This window comes from Onychostoma macrolepis, chromosome 18 (genome assembly GCF_012432095.1).
Source record: "Onychostoma macrolepis isolate SWU-2019 chromosome 18, ASM1243209v1, whole genome shotgun sequence".
Classification (NCBI taxonomy): Eukaryota; Metazoa; Chordata; class Actinopteri; order Cypriniformes; family Cyprinidae; genus Onychostoma; species Onychostoma macrolepis.
The window spans coordinates 23,841,211-23,860,191 of record NC_081172.1 but is presented as its reverse complement, the minus strand read 5'-3'; the positions used below and the strand labels follow the sequence as shown (position 1 = coordinate 23,860,191).

The window sequence follows — 18,981 nt, the reverse complement described above, 5'->3', positions numbered from 1 at the left end:
ACCTTCTTTCACCTTTTTTTCGTGGTAGTTCTTTCTTTTTTGTGAAACAGAAAGGTTCTTCAGATGGTAAAGGTTCTTTATAGAACCATTTAGACCAAAAAAGGTTATTCTATGGCATTGTGAAGCACCTTTATTTTTAACAGTGTACACTCTTAAAAATAAAGGTGCTTCCCTAACCCTTCTTCAGATTATACAAAAAGGTAAGAAAGAGATGGTTCTTTAAAGAACCTTTGACTGAATGATTCTTTGTGGAATCAAAAATGATTCTTCTATGGCATCGCTGTGAAGAACCTTTTAAGCACCTTTATTTTTAAGAGTGTATTGGCATAAAGTCTGGTACATATTGGAGCTTGTTCTAGCCAAGAACTGCAGAAAAGTCCATCTGAATGACATGTTAAGTGACCAACCATTTTGACTTTTTATGCAACTTTTATCAGAGCTGGTACTATAAATCTGAAATTAGAAAGAATTCACCTTTCTAAAAAAAAAATTATCTTGATATTTAATTCTAATCCAGCTGAGTCTGTACAACTCAAATCATAGCCCAACTGCAAATGGCAGAGGTATATTTCTGTATATTATTAGAACAAGTATCTTGATTCCCAACCCTGCTTATTTGTGTTTTGTGACTAGAATGTATATTTCCTCCACACTATTTTGCAAAACCACTTCTACCATTCCTAAAACCCTGTGCCTTTGATGGACTCTAATGAAAGGGTCTCCATCAGGAACCAGATCTATCATATGGGCCCCACCTGTTCAGGACCCACCCTGTAACTGAAGCTCGACCGAAGGGAGGCAAATCATTGCCAGATGCCCAAACATGCTTTGACAAGCAGGGAGACTGGAGACAGGCCTATGAAAACCTGCTATGTTAGTCTCTGATGATCCATTAGCACAGCTGGTTTCATTTCATTAATTTCAATAACAATGAGCTAATAGTACTGAAGACCAAAAAAATAAGTAAATAAAATAAAATAAAAAATACAAAAAAAAAAATAAACACTGCACAGAGAGTCCTTTGTCTTTGGTAATTGCATGTACATTTCACACATGTAAATCATAACTAAAACTATAATCGGTATAATGGGGCAAACGAGACGTGAGACGTGCGGATCCATTTGCAGGCTTTTATTAGACAGAGACGTGGTCATAACAGGCATGGTTCAAACAGTGGCAAACAGATATGTTGAGGACAAGACACAAGAGAATGCATGGGTGGCATGCGTGGGTCATAGATCGGCGAACAATATCCAAAGGGTATCCAAGAACACAAGCAATAGCCAAGCAGGGGCGAACAATGTCCAAACGGAAAGACAAAGGGTTAATCCAATATACACAGGCAGGAGTCAGGGAACAGGAAAAAAGGCAACACGAGATGACAAGACTAACATGGACAGGAGACTAGACTCAGTAAAGCAGCTATCACTAGGTGAGTGATAAACGCAGAACAATACTGGAGATTAAACAGAAACACAGAATGGCTCGGCAAGGCAGCTAACGCAGAACAATACTCGGCAATCTGTGAAAGGAAGTCCATGGTTTATGTAGGGTGTGTGATAGTTCTCAGGTGTGAGCGTGTGATAGTGAAATCAGCTGTGTGTGAGTCATCAGTGCAATGGATGATGGGAATTGAAGTCCTGGGTGATGTGCAACAGTTAGTGTAGTGCAAGAGTCAATGTGGTGAGCGAGTGACCCCTGGTAGTGAGTGAATGGAAATCCATGGACCTGATTCATGACAATAGGGCTGAATGCCACAATCAAATATCTACCTCCTTTTCTCCCTTTTTCAATGTTTTGGAATTTTAAAAAGACACTATTTTTCCTAGTTTGGAAAAATTTTCAATTAAAGCAGTGATCCTCAAATCTGGCTCGCAAGATCCACTTTCCTGCAGAGTTTAGCTCCAACCCTGATCAAACTCGCAAAACCTGTGATTTTCTAATGATCTTGAAGACATTGATTAGCATGCTCGGGTGAGTTTGATCAGGGTTGGAGCTAAACAGGGTTGGAGCTAAACACAGGAAAGTGGATCTCGCAAGCCAGATTTGAGTATCCCTGAACTAAAGCCATAGCAGTCAAGCATGCAGAACTGCAATTAATTATTAAATTATTACACTATTTCAAAAGTATAACCATAGCACATAACATTAACAGATGTTACCATGGGATTAGAATCACTCTTCTACATTGTCTGTGCAAAACTATTTCCAGTCTTTGAACACATGCTATTATCACTTGTGCAAGATATGCAGAAGAAGCTATGTAATTCATAAATAACTATCATAAAGGAAAATTTCAACAGAGATTGTCATTAATGAATAACTAGTAAAAATAATAATAATACTAACTACCTCAAAACAACTCTACAGCTCTGATAAATTACATTTACTGCATACTGAATGCTGCAATAAAAATAAAATGTTGTAACAAAAACATTCATTCATTCTCATTGTAAGTCTATATGATAATTTTTTTTTTTTTCTGTTGTCTTTCTGTTTGCTGAGGGACTAAATCAATAAAAATACATGACATAAAATAAGATTGTATAATGAACATTTGCACATGTTGAGCTTCCTCTTTATAATGCTTTTTTTTTTTTTTCTCCTTGAAAATATATATTTTTTAAACCAAAATAACATTCTGTTGCTGGTTTATGGTACTTGCCATTCAGCAATAAGTAATAACGTTTATTATTATAATTATTATTTCGTCCCCCAAAGGAATTACAGAGAAAATGAAGGACACAACCAATTCTGACCTTTCTTCAGTGTCTTCTGGAGTTGACTCTGGCCAGCAGTCTCCTGTGTTACAAGAAAACGTCAAAAATAGCAGCATACGCAAACTTTGGGGAAAGTGAGTTGATTATGACCAGGGGCAATCGCAACATTAAATTATGAAAATGCTACAGTTACTTGCATCTTCCCTGTTTCTGTGTGAAACCAATGAAAAACAAGCATCTGACAGGATGTGTTTGTATTGAGGATGAAGAGGACAGGTGTGCTGTCAGATGACATTGAGCCCACTCAGTTCAAAAGAGGAGGGTTCAGGGCCACAGCTGGGCCTCGGCTAACACGGACCCCTGATTCTGGACGCTCATCCCGGTAAACTTTCCTTCATAAACAGACAGGGCCAAAGGTGCAATAGATTTTGAAAGGACAATACAGATAAAGAGCTGTTATTGCTTTAATGTTATTATCTTGTCATCATTAGTGCACACACACCTTTCTCTAAGTGGACGACGGAGCAGGTGTGTGGTTGGCTGGAGGACATTGATTTGGGGCAGTATGTCAGTTTGGCACGTCAGTGGGTGGACAGCGGACAAACCCTCCTCTCTGCCACTCCGCAGGAGCTTGAGAAGGTATCATTTTATATTTTGGTTATGTTGCTGTCTATGGGTGATATTAGTAATAGTGTACTCTGCATGATATAAAATGATCAACCATTTTTTTTTTTCTTTTTTTTTTTTTTTAAATCATCTAAAATCAACAACAAAAATATACTATTCTGCATGAAAGTCTTACTGAAACAGTACAGTTCCCATGACTCTTATGCACCGTTTTCAACAGGAGATTTGTATTAAACATCCTCTGCACAGAAAAAAGCTGCAATTGGCCCTCAGAGCTTTTAGCAACAAGACGATGGAGAAATCTTCAGAACTGGATCACATCTGGGTTACACGTATGCACTACTACTAATAAAATTAGCTAGATTTGAAGGAAATGTAAGTGCTTGCTATGTGAAAAGAAAAGATTGACAGTATGAGTGTTGAAATAAATGCACGTGTTTCCACTACCCTACTTTCCATTTGTAGGTTGGCTTGATGACATCGGTTTACCACAGTACAAAGATCAGTTCTATGAAAGCAAAGTCGATGGCCGCATGCTACAGTACCTAACAGTGGTAAGACCAAAAGTTGCCTCTATCCCTGTGTTAGAAATGCCGTGTAACAATATTTTTCAAATTTGCATATTTTTACCCTATAGAAACTGATGTTCTTTTCTCACAGAATGATCTCTTGTTCTTGAAAGTCACCAGTCAGCTCCATCACTTGAGCATTAAATGTGCCATCCATGTCCTCCACGTTAACAAGTTTAACCCAAACTGCCTGAGACGCAGGCCAGGGGATGAAGTAAGACAAATCGCAGATTTAAAAACTCACCATTTCAACTTCAGAATTATATAAGATACTCACATCTCCACATAGGATAAAACTTGAAACACTGGAAGACTGTATTTCTATTTATTTATTGCAGAATAAGACATCTCCCTCTGAGGTGGTGCAGTGGTCCAACCATCGTGTGATGGAGTGGTTGAGGTCTGTGGATTTGGCTGAATATGCTCCAAACCTTAGAGGCAGCGGCGTTCATGGAGGCCTAATTGTGAGTCAGCTTTCACTGGTCATTAAAGTACTACTGCTAATGAGGTTTAAATATTCTCATACAGTAAATATACTATATATGTAATGTAGATAACAGGATTGTCCAATCCAGCAAATGAAATACTTTCTAATATACTGAAGTCATGTATTGTGCACAAAGTTGTATTAACCAAATCACAAACGCATAACTAGTCTAAGCAAACACATACAATGTTGCATACATGGGTTTATGGAAAAGTGAAAATGACTGAATAAACCGAAGTCAACCAGGGGGAGGAATGGACAGTTACAAGTCAGTTTAACCATCTGAAGGAAACACCAGTGCCTTTTTACAAAGGAGTCTACAGCTTATACTAAACCTCTGGTTCATTAAATGTACAATAATTGCATTGCTTTGGCCGTTAAAATGAGCAACCAGATGCAGTTTCGGATGAAAGTCGTCTTCTGGGACTGAAGAGTGACGAACATCAAAGATGTTATTCTGACTCCGAAGAAGTCAGGAGAGTTCTCAACATGAGAAAGTTGCAACATGGCTTGTTCATAAAGTATGCATAGAACAGTCAGTGTTGGGCAAGCTACTTGGGAAATGTTGTGAGCTAAGCTAACAGTTACTCTTCTTTAAATGAAGCTTAATTACACTAAAGCTACAGCCTTGGGAAATGTAGCAAGCTAAGCTACAGCAACATGGAAAAGTAGTTTACTACATCCAAGCTATTTAAAAACAAATAAATAAAATAAAAATAAAAATAAATACATTTCTATTGAACCAACTTCATACCAATTCAATGCTCTCTCAGTGATCAATACAACTGTCAGTCAAGCAGATAGAAAGGCATGTTCAGTTTAATTGTTTATTCAACAACTGTTCCAAACCAATTTGGCAACATAATCAGTATCATGTACAGGGCCGGATTTACCTCAAATTGTGTCATGGGCAAAATAAATTTTTGCTGTCGGCTGGAAACCTCCTATTGGTAGTTGGTATTGTGGCTTTATTGTATACAGGCACGTTTATATAAATGGTAACACTTCACAATAAGGTTCATTAGATAACATTAGTTAACTAGTGTAGTTAACATGAACTAAGAATGAACAATACTTCTGCAGCATTTACTGTTAATTTCAACACTTACTAATGCATTATTAACATCAAAAGTTGCTTTTTTAACATTTGTTAATACACTGTGAACTAACAGGAACTACCACTGAACGACTGTATTTTCATTAACTAACATTAACTAATTAACTAACATTAACAAAGATTAATAAATACTGTAGTAAATTTATTTTAATGTAATACTGTAATAAATGTATTGTATACATTGCATGCTCATGTTAGTTAATACATTTTTCTTATTGTATCTTGTATTAATCTTATTGTATAGTGTTACCATATAGATATAGATGTTACCGTATAGGCCTACAGTTTTACGTTTATTCGCATCGTTGCATGTGTCATTATAATATTAATATTAACATTTCTTGAACTTGAACTTCAGAATGCTTTGGATAATGTAGCTTTTGTTGACGCTACCGCGCTACTTGATCAAAAAAAAAGAGCTTTTCTACTGAAAAGCTATTTAATTCAGAAAACAAAAGCCCGTTCTGCCTCTGGTCGTTTGTTATGGCTTCACAGACATCTCTGCACCCTCTCCAGTTATTGGGTGAAGGGTCTGTTGGATTATTTGTTAAATATAATGTCTGATTTGTCCAGCCGTTACACCTAGGAGGGAAACAGGACAAAGAGGAAGGTATAAACAGCCATTTTATTAAACAAAACAAAAAGATAATCAAATCACATGGCAGTGCAAGCAATACAAGACAAAGAACTGAACTGAAAGGGGGCAAGACATAGTAGAACTGATAAGGGGTAAAACAAGGAACAGGTGTGAGAAATCAGATAGCTCAATGGGTCATGAAAAGCGGGAACACAGGAAACAAGAACAAGGTTATACAAATTAAAACTCCAAGAAACACTAACAGTACATTACCATCCTGCTAGGCATTGTAAACAAACAAAAAAAAAAAACACACCTGGGTGGTGGGAGGGGGTGATGATTACTATAGGGAGGAAGGAAGGAGCCCCAGATGAAAGAGTCCATGATGATGTCACAGAGTTGGCAGTGGAAGAGACCACCAAGGAGCTGTCCGTGGTGGTCTCTGCCACTGCCAGCTCTGTGAGAAGAGAAGAAGACACGAAGAAGCTGGCTGTGGAAGGGGCCACAGACTTGATGATGATGCCAGCTAGAACCAGTGGGATGACTGAAAGAGGTGGATTCTGGAGCAGAAGCTAAGAAGATGAAGATCCAGGGCCACACTGCTGGTCTGGAAAATTAAGGCAGAGATGCAGGCTCACTAGACTGAGATGGAGCCATAAACTGAAAAAGGAAGTTGTTGTTATTTCAATTGTTCATTGAGAAGAAAATAAATAAGTGCACTGTCAGGATAGTGGGTCTGGTGGGCAAGGTCCAATAAGTTTCTGGTGTGGTTCTAGAGAGTGTGATCTTTCTGGGTGAGAAGGAAGAGATGGACAGCTTCTATATTCATTGCATTGTATACATTGTATCTGTCATGACAAGGAGGCAGGTATTTTATTAAAATAAAAGATAAAAGATAATGCAAACAGGGATAATAGCAGGAGAAACCGCGTGGCAGCAAACAGTACTAGACAACGGACTGAACTGAAAGAGGACAAGATATACTAGAACTGACGAGGGGTAAAACAAGGGACAGGTGTTTTATATGATATCATAAATTATATATATATTATATATAGCTTTCCTGTAGCTCAAATAGTAGAGCATGGCGCTAGCAACGCCAAGATCATGGGTTCGATTCCCAGGGAAAGCAAGAGCTGATAAAATGTAAAAACTGTAACTTGAATGCAATGTAAGTCGCTTTGGATAAAAGCGTCTGCTAAATGTAAAAATGTAAAATGTAAATGTAATATTATAAATTATATAAGTGCTTATGTGAGAATTTGAGATATTAATTGTTTATTAATTAATTTATTTTATTTTGCAGTTAGGGCTGAACTGTAACACAGATGATGCTGTCTACCTGCAAATTACAATACTGATAAATGTTTTAAGCACTTGTGAAACAACGCTTTAGCTTGTTTTAAAAAATAATGCCATGGACAGTTTATCAATTAACTTCTAATTGAATCCAACATTTTTGGTGTAACCACCCTTGATTTTAAAACACTCAAGTTTTAAATTACACATGTGCACAGGTTTTAAGGTAGTTTTTGTTGCTACAGTTTTTTTTTTATTTTATTTTATTTTCTATAGATTCATGCTCAGTTGGTTCTGTTTCCAGAATTAATCCGTGTTTTTGAATGAATCAGTTAGCCAGATGATTTAATGACTTGCTCATTAACACAGCCACCTACTACTGTAATTTTGTAACCTACAGAAAAAGTCACTGAAAAATCCTTGTTACTAATGCACAGACTAAGAGTTTGTTTGGAACATGCAAACACAGACAAGTGGAATGACACAATGAGAAGTCTCAAGGCTGTTGGACCGTTATATTAGCACTCTTGAAACGCTTCGGTTTGCAGGAACATTATTGCAGGACAGAGCTGAAGACAAATACACAATTACTCATAGGAAGGAAGCATTTTTGATGGGCTAATTTTCTGCTGAAAGGCTGCTCCTCGACTGCTTTTTTTGATATTTATAAAAGGGCTGATGTGTGAATTTTTTTTTTTTTTTTAGGATGCTTATTTCAGTGTCAGATCGTAGTAAGATTTTATGTATTATCTATTTTAAGTTGTATCTGTTTTAAGTTGATCATGTTAAACAAACTGATTTTACTTTAGCTGTAACATTAAAATAAAATATCATGACTATTTGGGGTGAAATATCCCTTTAAGTTGTTTGTATTTCTATATCAGATCCTGGAGCCTCGCTTTCAGTCAGAGACCTTGGCCATGCTGCTCAACATCCCTCCACAGAAAACCCTCCTCAGACGCCACCTCACCACTAACTTTAACTCACTGGTGGGGCCTCAGGCCCAGCAGGAGAAAAAGGAGTTTGCAAATGCCAGTGGGCATGCACCACTTACCACCACTGCCAAAGTCAGGGTATGATATTCCAAACAAAATAATCTATTTTATGCTACATACAAGTTGTAAGTATAATTTTTGTCATATTGTGTTTTTATTAATTTCTCTGTCTTAGCCAAAGAAGCTTGGTTTTACTCATTTCCGACAACTAAGAAAGCTCAGAATGGATGAATCGGCAGATTATATCTGCCCCATGGATACAGGGACCCCACCAACCCTGAGTGGGACACCAAAGAGGCCTTATGGAAGCTTCAGGGGCATCAGCCCCATCCTGGCCAAAGACTCAGACAGACTGGAGCAGGTTGGGTCTAAGAACTGATTCATTGCGTCTTCAATTTAGCCATTCTTAGCCAAACAATGCAGTGCTTACTGCCAGTAACACAGCATTAACACCATCAATCAGGAGAAGCCCAGAACTGATTATTCAGTGCATCATCTGGAAATGCTGGATATGACTGACCATGGGCTCTTAACATTGTGAAATTGTTGTTGTTGTTTGTTTGTCTGTCTGTCTTTAGGTAGTTCCAATGCTGAAATTTCACCTTGACAAGTTGATTTGAGTTTCCTGATTTTATTACTTTTAATGAATAATTTATACCTATCCCTGACAGGGAAAAAAAGGTTTTGAAATGACCAATAAACTGTTTATTTACTTTTCTCTCTCTTTCATGATATGAACAGACCCTTTGAAAATACTGTAATAAAACATGTATGCCGTATTGAAATGATGCATTATAATATATAAACCAGTAACACTTTAGAATACTGTTCCATCTTGAATACACAGGAACAAATGATTAATGCAATATTAAAATTCTAGTAACTAAATTAACAGGAAATGTGTCTGTTGCTTATATAACCCTGGCCAGTGCTTAATTTGAGCCGGATCCTGTTCCGGAAAATGTCAGATTTTGGATTTTTGCATTCATTAAACATGAAACATTAAATTTGTTTTTAAAGATAGGGCATTAACAAGTGCATTAGATCGTGACCGTGCATGCGTGCATACTAGACAGAGCAATTGTGGGTTTATAGATTTAGATGTAGATGTGGATGTATTTGGAGCATGATTTGTAGATTATGTATTGGTCCTCAGCATATTCTTGACCAATCAGCTTTCAGTTCAAAATCCTTCTCGTTGATCGGTTGCTTAACCCACTTAACCATCGGTTGCTTAAAGAACGTTTGGAGAGAGTGTAATAATACCAGAAATAATACCAAATAAAGTGAAATATTATAATGTAAACATTATAAAAACTATAAATCATAGCCTAGTTCCCCTCACTCTAAAAAAGCATTTAAATGTAACGGTATGCAGAACAGACCAAGAAATAAAGAAAATATATATATAAAGCTAAATAAACCAAAACAAAGCGAGACTGAAAGTAGCCTACCGTTGGGCTCACGTACCTCTCTCATTGAGCACAAATCCAAATGTTTGCATATTCACAATGTATTTCAGTGATAAACTATTATTTCAAATGTAGACTAGGCTTCATGCGCGTTCGTATATCAATGGAAAAAATCATCCTCACATACACAAAAATGCGATTGGCATAACAGCAGCTGTAGACCGGTTATACTACGGACTATTTAAATTGATATGTTTGTCTGACTGTATTTTATTTTGATAATGAACAGACTGTGATGGCAAGTTCGATTTTCTAAAATATGTGGTGTGTGTGTGAGGCGCTGGCACGATCAAATAGGGTTTGAAAACCTAGGCTGTATAGCTAGGTTCATGCAAAAACTTGTGAAAGATGCTCTTATAGTTGTGCCATCACTGAAGTTGTATTGTCAGTGTCGGTCACGGCGCCTTTTAACTGCTGATTTGAATCCGGCAACATTTCAATTACAAATAACTGACCCTGGCTCTCTGAATAGGGAACAAGATGTCACTGGGTGGTGCTATGGGAACACCCCCAGATGTGGACTTTCTCTAAAGCCTGTACAGAAACTAGGAACTCGGTACAACTTTATGCCCGATATTGCAATGTTTATTGTCTGCTGATACTAGGTTTTTTTTGTTTCGTTTTTTTTTTATCAGTTTACAATATCTACACACTACTTAATCGTAAATAAAGACATACACACACACACAGACACATATGAAATCAGAAGATTTGTAATACAATGCAGTAAACCTTCTATGGTGCTTTTATAATGTTTTTTTTTTTTTTTTTGAGCTTGACAGTAACAATAATAGGTAACGTAATTGTGGATTTGGATCGATCCCATCTGACTTGTACCCAACAAAAAAGGGTAGTGTTGAACCAGTAACAATACTTGGTATTGGATCAGTGCATCCCCAATAGAAGCAAAAGAAACACAAATTCATTGGCTGAGGGATTTTGTAAGTTACAAAATTACAGTAGTAGGTGGCTGTGTTAATGAGTGATTCAATTCAGAAACAGAATCAATTGAGCATGAATCTATTGAAAAACTGTAGTAACAAAACAAACTACCTTAAACAATGTACACAAGTGTATTTGAACCTTGAGTGTTTTAAAGGCAAGGGTGGTTACAACAAAAATTGATTGGATAACAGATAAGTTTACTTTTACAGGTTCACTCAATGCTGCATCAGCAGCTGAAACTATATGGGAATCTAGCCCTTGCCTCAACACAGACTGACACAAGATACGTACTGACTACTGTTCAAACTGATAAAACCTGAATTAGAACCATGCAGTCGAATCCATACTACCGAAAATTTGATAAAAGTGTGCAAAGAGTCCCAGCGAGAAGTGATGCAGGAAATAACGTAAGATCAAGCGTGAGACAGGAGTTCATTGCGTCTTTGATAACACACACTACGCAATTGTCACACACTTGTACAAGCACCGATTTTGGGCTTTGTTGGCAATTTCCACAAAACATGACGGTTTTTGAAACCTGGGGCTAAAATTTTGCAGTATACCAGGCCTTAGATAAAGCCCACTGTACAAGGAGTGTGGCTTCATCTCAGGCACTATAAATGTCAACAGTGTCCCTTACCCAATGCAACATCCTATTTGTAGCCACAAACCCTTTGTGCCAGCCACCAAAACAAAAAATAACTGATTTGATTTAATTTAAGCTACTGATTGTGTGGTCAATGTAAATCACTTTAACACTCTTACAGAACAAAGCCTGTGCAGTCTCTCATTCTCTTGTGACTTAAAAGGCAGTGGAGAAATGACTGCAATACCACAACTTGAGAGCAGAAATCAGTAGAAGCAACCTTAGGAATACATCTTTGGTCGCCAAACAACCTTTGCCAAACCAGGACAAGGACCAGCATACAACCCCCTAGTGGAGGGAGCCCTTGCATTCAGAACGTTCTCTTTCACTCCATGTGAGAGACCAAAATCCCCTAAAGAGCACTGTTAAAAGGCCAACCCTCAAGTTTCCACATACCCAGCTAAAGTATGCCATACTGTGCCCCAAACCCAAGCCAGAGGAAGCTAGAGATAGCCAGAAGTCACTAAGCTGTTAGCTAGAAGCAAACAGACCTAACTTCACTCTGACAATTTCCTGCCAAATCAGACTTACAGTCTGAGCATGCATCTTCTATTCCCAGGCCTGAGACCATGTTTTGAGAAAAAATCTCCCAAATTTGGTAAATCTGGAATGTGCACTGCTCTCAAGGACAGAAATTTGGGCACACCAAAGTTGTTTCCATATAATGATGGTCCAATAGGAACTGTGCATGACCTTTATCATTTAATAAGACTCACATTGATATCCTGCCCTATTCTGAAATAATTTAGGTAGGTATGAAATAATAGAATGAGCAGAAGACAAACATGTCTGCGGTAAGTGAGAGTCCAATTCTGCTCCTAGAAACACAGTCTTCTGCCATTTGGGGAGGCGTTAAATGTGCAAGATGCTAAGGCTAAGCCAAAGGAAAGTACTTAAAATTAAGCTTTGCCCACAAAATTTTCCTGTCTTTGAACAACCTGAATATGGAAATAAGCATCCTTTTTCTCTGGTTAATTTCGCAGAAATCTCCAGACAGACACAGACAGGCATCAGGGATGCTTCGACAAAAGCCTACGTATATCATGTGGCTATGATGGGCCAATTGGCTGCTTGAGCTTACATGAGCTGATATTGAATGTTATGGGAAGAAAGCCTACAGCATCTCCAATTGCAACATGAAATATGAGGGTTATAAATTGGTCCACTCAAGGACTCTGGTGAGAACAGGAGCTAGAATCTCTCTTGGGCATCAAAGATATCTATCTATCTCCAAGGAGTGATCAATAGAGCAAGCTGTGCTCTTTGTGGCTTAAAAAGCACTATGCCAGATGCATGACAGAGCTCTTCGACCACTTTAGCGGTCAGACCAGATCCCTTATACATATCCTTCTGCACATCTACAGTATTTGGTGTAACTGCAAAACTGGCATGGTGTGCAGTGCTGCACCATCCTGCCTATTTGGCAGCCAAATAGGACTTCATCCCAAAGGGTTTGGATAGCAAAGTAGGATGCAACTTCCATGAAGTAGCTGAAAATGGTGAGAGAAGGGCAACAAGCATCTCTTTGAATGGCTGGCTGCTCTAACGATTTCCATTCTTTCCTCAAAAAGAAGGCAAACCAAGAAAAATGCATTATTTACAAAAAAAAAAATCTAATAAATTTCAGAGTGCACAAAAGTGTTGCTTGAGCATTAGAAGGACTTCAGATACTCATTATGAAACATATGAAAAAGGAATCCCTGATTAATGAATTGGCAAGAAACAGCACTGAGTTTTGGTAGAATGTAGTAGGTTCACTATCAGGTAAACAGTAACTACTCATATTTTTCAGACCTGCCAGATAACTACTAAAAACATATACAGTTTCATAGTTAAAGTAAAACTAATCAATGAATAGTGCAAGTCAAATTTAAAAAAAAAAAATTAACCACTACTTTAACATTTAACCATTTACATAATCAGTAGGCAATAGCAATGGTTATATAATAAATACAGGTGTATCTCAAAAAACAAAATCGTAAAAAAATATATACATATATATATATATACATATATGTTGTAACTTATTTCAAAACGTTCATATATTCTAGATTCATTACATGTAAAGCATTTTAAAATGTTTTTGTTGTTTTAATTTTGATTATTAGAGTTTACAGCTCATGAAAGTCAAAAATCCAATATCTCAAAATATTAGAATATTTACATTTGAGCTTCATTAAATGACAACCCCTACAGTATAAATTCAGGGTAATTCTTGTTCTTTGAAACCACATTAATGGGGAAGACTGCTGACTTGGCAATGGTCTAGAAGACTGTCATTGACACCCTCCACAAAGAGGGTAAGTCACAGAAGGTCATTACTGAAAGGGGTGGCTGTTCACAGAGTGCTGTATCAAAGCATATTAAATGCAAAGTTGACTGGAAGGAAGAAATTGGGTAGGAAAAGGTGCACATACAACAGGGATGACCGCAAGCTTGAGAATACTGCCAAGCAAAGCCAATTCAGACACTTGGGAGAGCTTCACAAGGAGTGGACTGAAGCTGGAGTCAGTGCATCAAGAGTCACCATGCTCAGACGCCTTCAAGAAAAGGGCTACCAAAGTCCTCTTTTCAGATAAAAGTAATTTTTCCATTTCGTTTGGAAATCAAGGTCTGAAGTCTGGACGAAGACTGGAGAGGCACAGAATCCAAGCTGCTTGAAGTCCAGCGTGAAGTTTCCGAAGTCAGTGATGATTTGGGGTGCCGTGACATCTGCTGGTGTTGGTCCATTGTGTTTTATCAAGTCCAAACTCAATGCAGCCATCTACCAGGAGATTTTGGAGCAATTTATGCTTCCATCTGCTGACAAGCTTTATGGAGATGCTGATTTCCTTTTCCAGCAGGACTTTAGCACCTGCCCACAGTGCCAAAACCACTTCCAAGTGTTTTGCTGACCATGATATTACTGTGCTTGATTGGCCAGCTAACATGCCTGACCTGAACTCCATATGGAATTTATGGGATATTTTCAAGAGAAAGATGAGAAACAGTCGATCCAACAATACAGACTAGCTGAAGGCTTAATAGTGCCTCAGTAGTACTACAGGCTGATCACTTCCATGTCACTCCTCACTGGTGCTGTCATTTTTGTGCTAAAGGATCCCCGACCAAGTATTGAGTGCATAAATGAACATACTTTAAAGGACTTGAACTTTTCTGTTTGGCAAATCCTTTTTTTTTTTTTTTTTTTTGATTGATCTTAGGAAATATTCTACTATTTTGAGATACTGGATTTTTGACTTTCATGAGCTGTAAGCTCTAAGCATCAAAATATGTTTTATTTTTTAAATATTTTACTTTACATATAATGAATCTAGAAAGTTTCACTTTTTAAAATGTTACAATTAAAAATATATAAATAAATAACTTTGTCATGATATTCTAATTTTTTTAGATGCACCTGTGCATTTCATCAATCATGTTACAGAAATTATTCACTAACTACAATTTTAAAGAAAATGATGACAATAAGAATGATGGTAGACCATTAGTAATAACCCACTAGTAGTTCCTTCTAAAGGAATTACCAGCCATTTGGAACAATATTGTGAACACCAATGTAACCCACTAGTAATTACTCAAATGTTATAATATTTGAAGGATTGAATATCCATACCTTACAAAAACCTAAAAATCTTACGACTTCAGGCATTACTTTATATTACAGTATATTAGGGATGCACAATATTGGATTTTTGCCGATATCCGATATGCCGATATTTTTCAACTCATTTTGGCCGATACAGATACCAATACCGATATATTTCCTTTTGTTTGGAAACAACACCAAGTTTCTCCTGTGCAGAAATTATAAGCAAAATATTTTTAATTTTGGCTAGTTTTAATAAGAACTTATTTGTTAGAATTAAATAAAAAATAATGAAGGTTTTTTGACAGTACATTAAAGCTTTGAAAATAACTATAAATAAACTATATCAATCGCTGTTCCAAATATGGACAAATATGTATTGTGTGTTACAACTGTGAGACTCATTTGCCTTTTTATGACGAAATGTGACTTGATCTTCTCACAAATGCGTGCAGGCGGATTTTCTCACATGTGTCCAAACAGATTTCCTCACAAATGCAATCCAAAAACAGCAGATGGCACTGTTGGTCAATTTACGCTAGTCTCTCGAGACCCGAATCACCTTTTCAGGGAATACAGCAGACCAACATGAGTGGGAAACAGGTGAGTTTCTGTCTTACTATATGTATAATTAACCATTTAGCCTAGGTGTTTTCACAAAGTGTCCCCACTACAAAGTTAGTGAAATTCACAATAAGTGCTGTAAAGTTGTTAACATGATTGTTTAGTTCAAAAATCAGTAGTGACATAGTTAAACATTTAAGTAGGTAGTCTTTCCTTATAAAAAACTGATCCATTCTCTTTACCTCTTATCCTCTGTTGGATTGCGGGATATAGAATATATAGGCTACATATGTTGATACAATTGTTTAACATTCAAAACAATGCAGGGGTATAACAATAAATTGTGTCACAATATATAGTAATTTTAAATGCAAATGTATTATGGATAGCGACAATATTGTGTACCAAAAATGAAAGCTTAGACAATTTAATTTAGTATCAGATATAGTAATATCACCCGAGAGGTCATTAATTATTAACAAAAAAAAAAAAAAAATGAAATGAAAACAAATCATTATTTAGTGCAATATCTAAAACGTTTTAAATGTTATAACACTGTGCAATCATGTGTGTCAAAAATAATTATGTAATTTTGTAGCTAAGCAAAATTATGAATATTTCTCTTCTGGTGTCACTCTTGTCATGTGAATTGGGGAGAAGGATCAAGTTCACGCTGATATAATACTAAATTCAGCATTTTAATAAACAGTGATTTACCAGTATTTCAGAATGATTTTAACAATGGAATGATTAGAAAATAATCTTTGGGGTCGAAGGTCCCTTCACTGGCACCTTAATAAAACAACCTGAATCTTAGTGAAAATATGCTTCACATACATGATACATATATGTATAGAAAGCTTGACATCTCTACTTTTAAATAAACCAATTGAAATTGAAAACAAATATTCTCTGATTAGGCCTATTGTCAGGGATCAGTCACCATCACAACAGTCACCACCCAGCACAATCACCCGATCACAGTCACCTGAATTCTAATTGCACGCACCTGCTGACACCAATCAACACCACTATAAACACACACGCCATTCCCCACATTGTCCGGTCTACTGTTCACTATATGGACAGCTCTGGACTCTCTATGATCACGACTTACCTCTATGCTTACCCATTGGATCCCTCGCCAATTCTCCCTCGAAGCCTTTGATCCTCGATCCGAACCTGCAATCAAAGACACAACTTCAACGACAGCTAAGCCATCTGAACTTCACACTAACTTGCTCACTCACCTGCTTTTGGTCACTCCCGATCCTGAATCCCTTCAATAAACCTGTTTGTTCTCACTCACCAGTTGTGTATACCGTGCTTTGTGACACCTATATAATCTGTATGGTAGTAAGGAGGGGGACAGTTTCTCCTGTAATGTGATCCCGCCTCACACTGAGCGCTCTGATCGCATGTTAATGATCTGAGATCAACCAGATAAACATGTAGATGCCCCTGAAAAATGGCATCAAAATGTCAAGCTTCATCATAGAATTTAGCCTACTTTCTTTTTCTGTGCATTGGATGATGGCACACTACACGGGTGAAGACGCACGCACTCTGGACAGCGAGGACTCTTCTCGGAGTGACTCAGATGGCGAACGTTTGCATTTTGAAGAGCCACTAATATAATTCCTGACAGTAGCCTTTTATTCTTAACTTCATGAGTTAAAATGTTGCTCGGCCATTCATAAAAAGCTACATATTTTGAGTTGGGCTTTTCCAAACAGGCTATCGTCAGACTAAAATCTTTCAGTATTCAGAGTAAAATATTGGTTGAAATATGAAATATCTCCTTACAGGCCACTTTTAGTTTTAAATGTTGTACAAGGCATGTATATAAACTACTGTATGCTATATATAAACATAAATATAATAAACTATGATATCCCTTACAAAAATTAAAGTTGGTAACCATCTTTTTTTTTTTTTGCAGGTTACCATTTCTGAAATGGCAGCTTTTCTGCAAATACCAAATTTACTAAATTTGCATTTAGTAAAACCATGGTTAATTTTCTAAAGGGATATCGATGTTTAGATAATATTTCGGTACATTTATATAGTTGAATCACAATAAAGCTCATCTGATCTTAAACTAGTTTGATTATAGTAGCCTATTTGTAATTAGTTTAGCCTACTCCTTTCAGTAGGTTGTCTATGTGTAGTTTTATACTTGTTTAAACTTTTACTGCAGAGGTAGCCTACAACATTTCTCTCCACTGTAGGCTATGTCACATCATATATAGCAGAATGACAATAAATCTTACTTGACCTAATGTAAAAATAAAATTCATTTTTGGTACACAGTTGTCGCTATCCAACATACATCTGCATTTTAGTATTACAATATATTGTGACAATTCATTGTTATACCTCTGCATTTTTTTGAATGTTGAACAATTGTATCAACATATGTAGCCTATATATTCTATATCCTGCGATTCAACAGAGGATAAGAGGTACAGAGAATAGATCAGTTTTTATAGAGAAAGACTGCCTACTTAAATGTTTAGCCATGGCACTACTGATTTTTGAACTAATCAATCATGTTAACAACTTTACAGCACTTTGCAGTGGGGACGCTTTGTGAAAACACCTAGGCTAAATGGTTAATTATAGATATAGTAAGATAGAAACTCACCTTTTTCCCACTCATGTTGGTCTGCTGTATTCCCTGAAAAGGTGATTCGGGTCTCGAGAGACTAGCGTAAATTGACCAACAGTGCCATCTGCTGTTTTTGGATTGCATTTATGAGAAAATCTGTTTGGACACATGTGAGAAAATCCGCCTGCACGCATTTGTGAGAAGATCAAGTCACATTTCGTCATAAAAAGGCAAATGAGTCTCACAGTTGTAACACACAATACATATTTGTCCATACCTCTGCATTTTCTCTCAAATAGAGGTTTGTATTTGCAAATCAGTTTGCGTTTGTTTGAAAGTCGAGTTTTTCTTTGCAAAGCAGATTGTGTTTATTTGCAAAACGCTGGATTTGTTTGATGAATATTGGCACAAAATTCGCTCCATACAATGAAGGCTAACACATCAGCATTGCGGATATTTTTATATCCAAAGATTGCTTTATCCGCGACGCCGATGTGTTAGCCTTCCACAGTGCCATTCCCATCTTCAAAACAGTCCAACAAACTACATACCGCAGCCGGAACACGGCCTCAGCTGAACCGGACACACTCTCTCGCTCTGCGCGCACCCTCCAGAGGTGTCAAGTTTCACACCTCCTAGAGCGACATGCAGTCTGACCTATTGATTACCTAACGTGTAATCAATACATAATTTATAGCCTAGGGTGAAGTCATTATGTACATTCACAATGATCTGGGACAAATATAATGTAATTTAAATTTGT

At 37.0% G+C, this 18,981-nt stretch overlaps 1 protein-coding gene and 1 non-coding gene across 9 annotated transcripts in view; both read left to right on the top strand.

The window, feature by feature from the left end:
- ppfibp2a (PPFIA binding protein 2a) overlaps positions 1 to 9,397 on the top strand; it is a 92,602-nt gene extending 83,205 nt beyond the window's left edge. For 3 of the 8 annotated variants that reach the window (XM_058751458.1, XM_058751457.1, XM_058751456.1), the window contains 9 exons: positions 2,722 to 2,854; positions 2,983 to 3,102; positions 3,212 to 3,359; positions 3,568 to 3,679; positions 3,813 to 3,901; positions 4,008 to 4,130; positions 4,255 to 4,380; positions 8,281 to 8,469; positions 8,567 to 9,397. In XM_058751458.1, the coding sequence (XP_058607441.1) occupies positions 2,722 to 2,854; positions 2,983 to 3,102; positions 3,212 to 3,359; positions 3,568 to 3,679; positions 3,813 to 3,901; positions 4,008 to 4,130; positions 4,255 to 4,380; positions 8,281 to 8,469; positions 8,567 to 8,770 (1,244 nt within the window). In that variant the 3' untranslated portion in view covers positions 8,771 to 9,397. The remainder of the gene's footprint in view (positions 1 to 2,721; positions 2,855 to 2,982; positions 3,103 to 3,211; positions 3,360 to 3,567; positions 3,680 to 3,812; positions 3,902 to 4,007; positions 4,131 to 4,254; positions 4,381 to 8,280; positions 8,470 to 8,566) is intronic. The other 5 variants (XM_058751455.1, XM_058751454.1, XM_058751453.1 and 2 more) reach the window with 4 other exon arrangements.
- trnaa-agc (transfer RNA alanine (anticodon AGC)) lies at positions 7,155 to 7,229 on the top strand. The gene has a single exon. It is a non-coding gene; the product is annotated as a tRNA-Ala (tRNA).
- Positions 9,398 to 18,981: the final 9,584 nt, after the last annotated feature.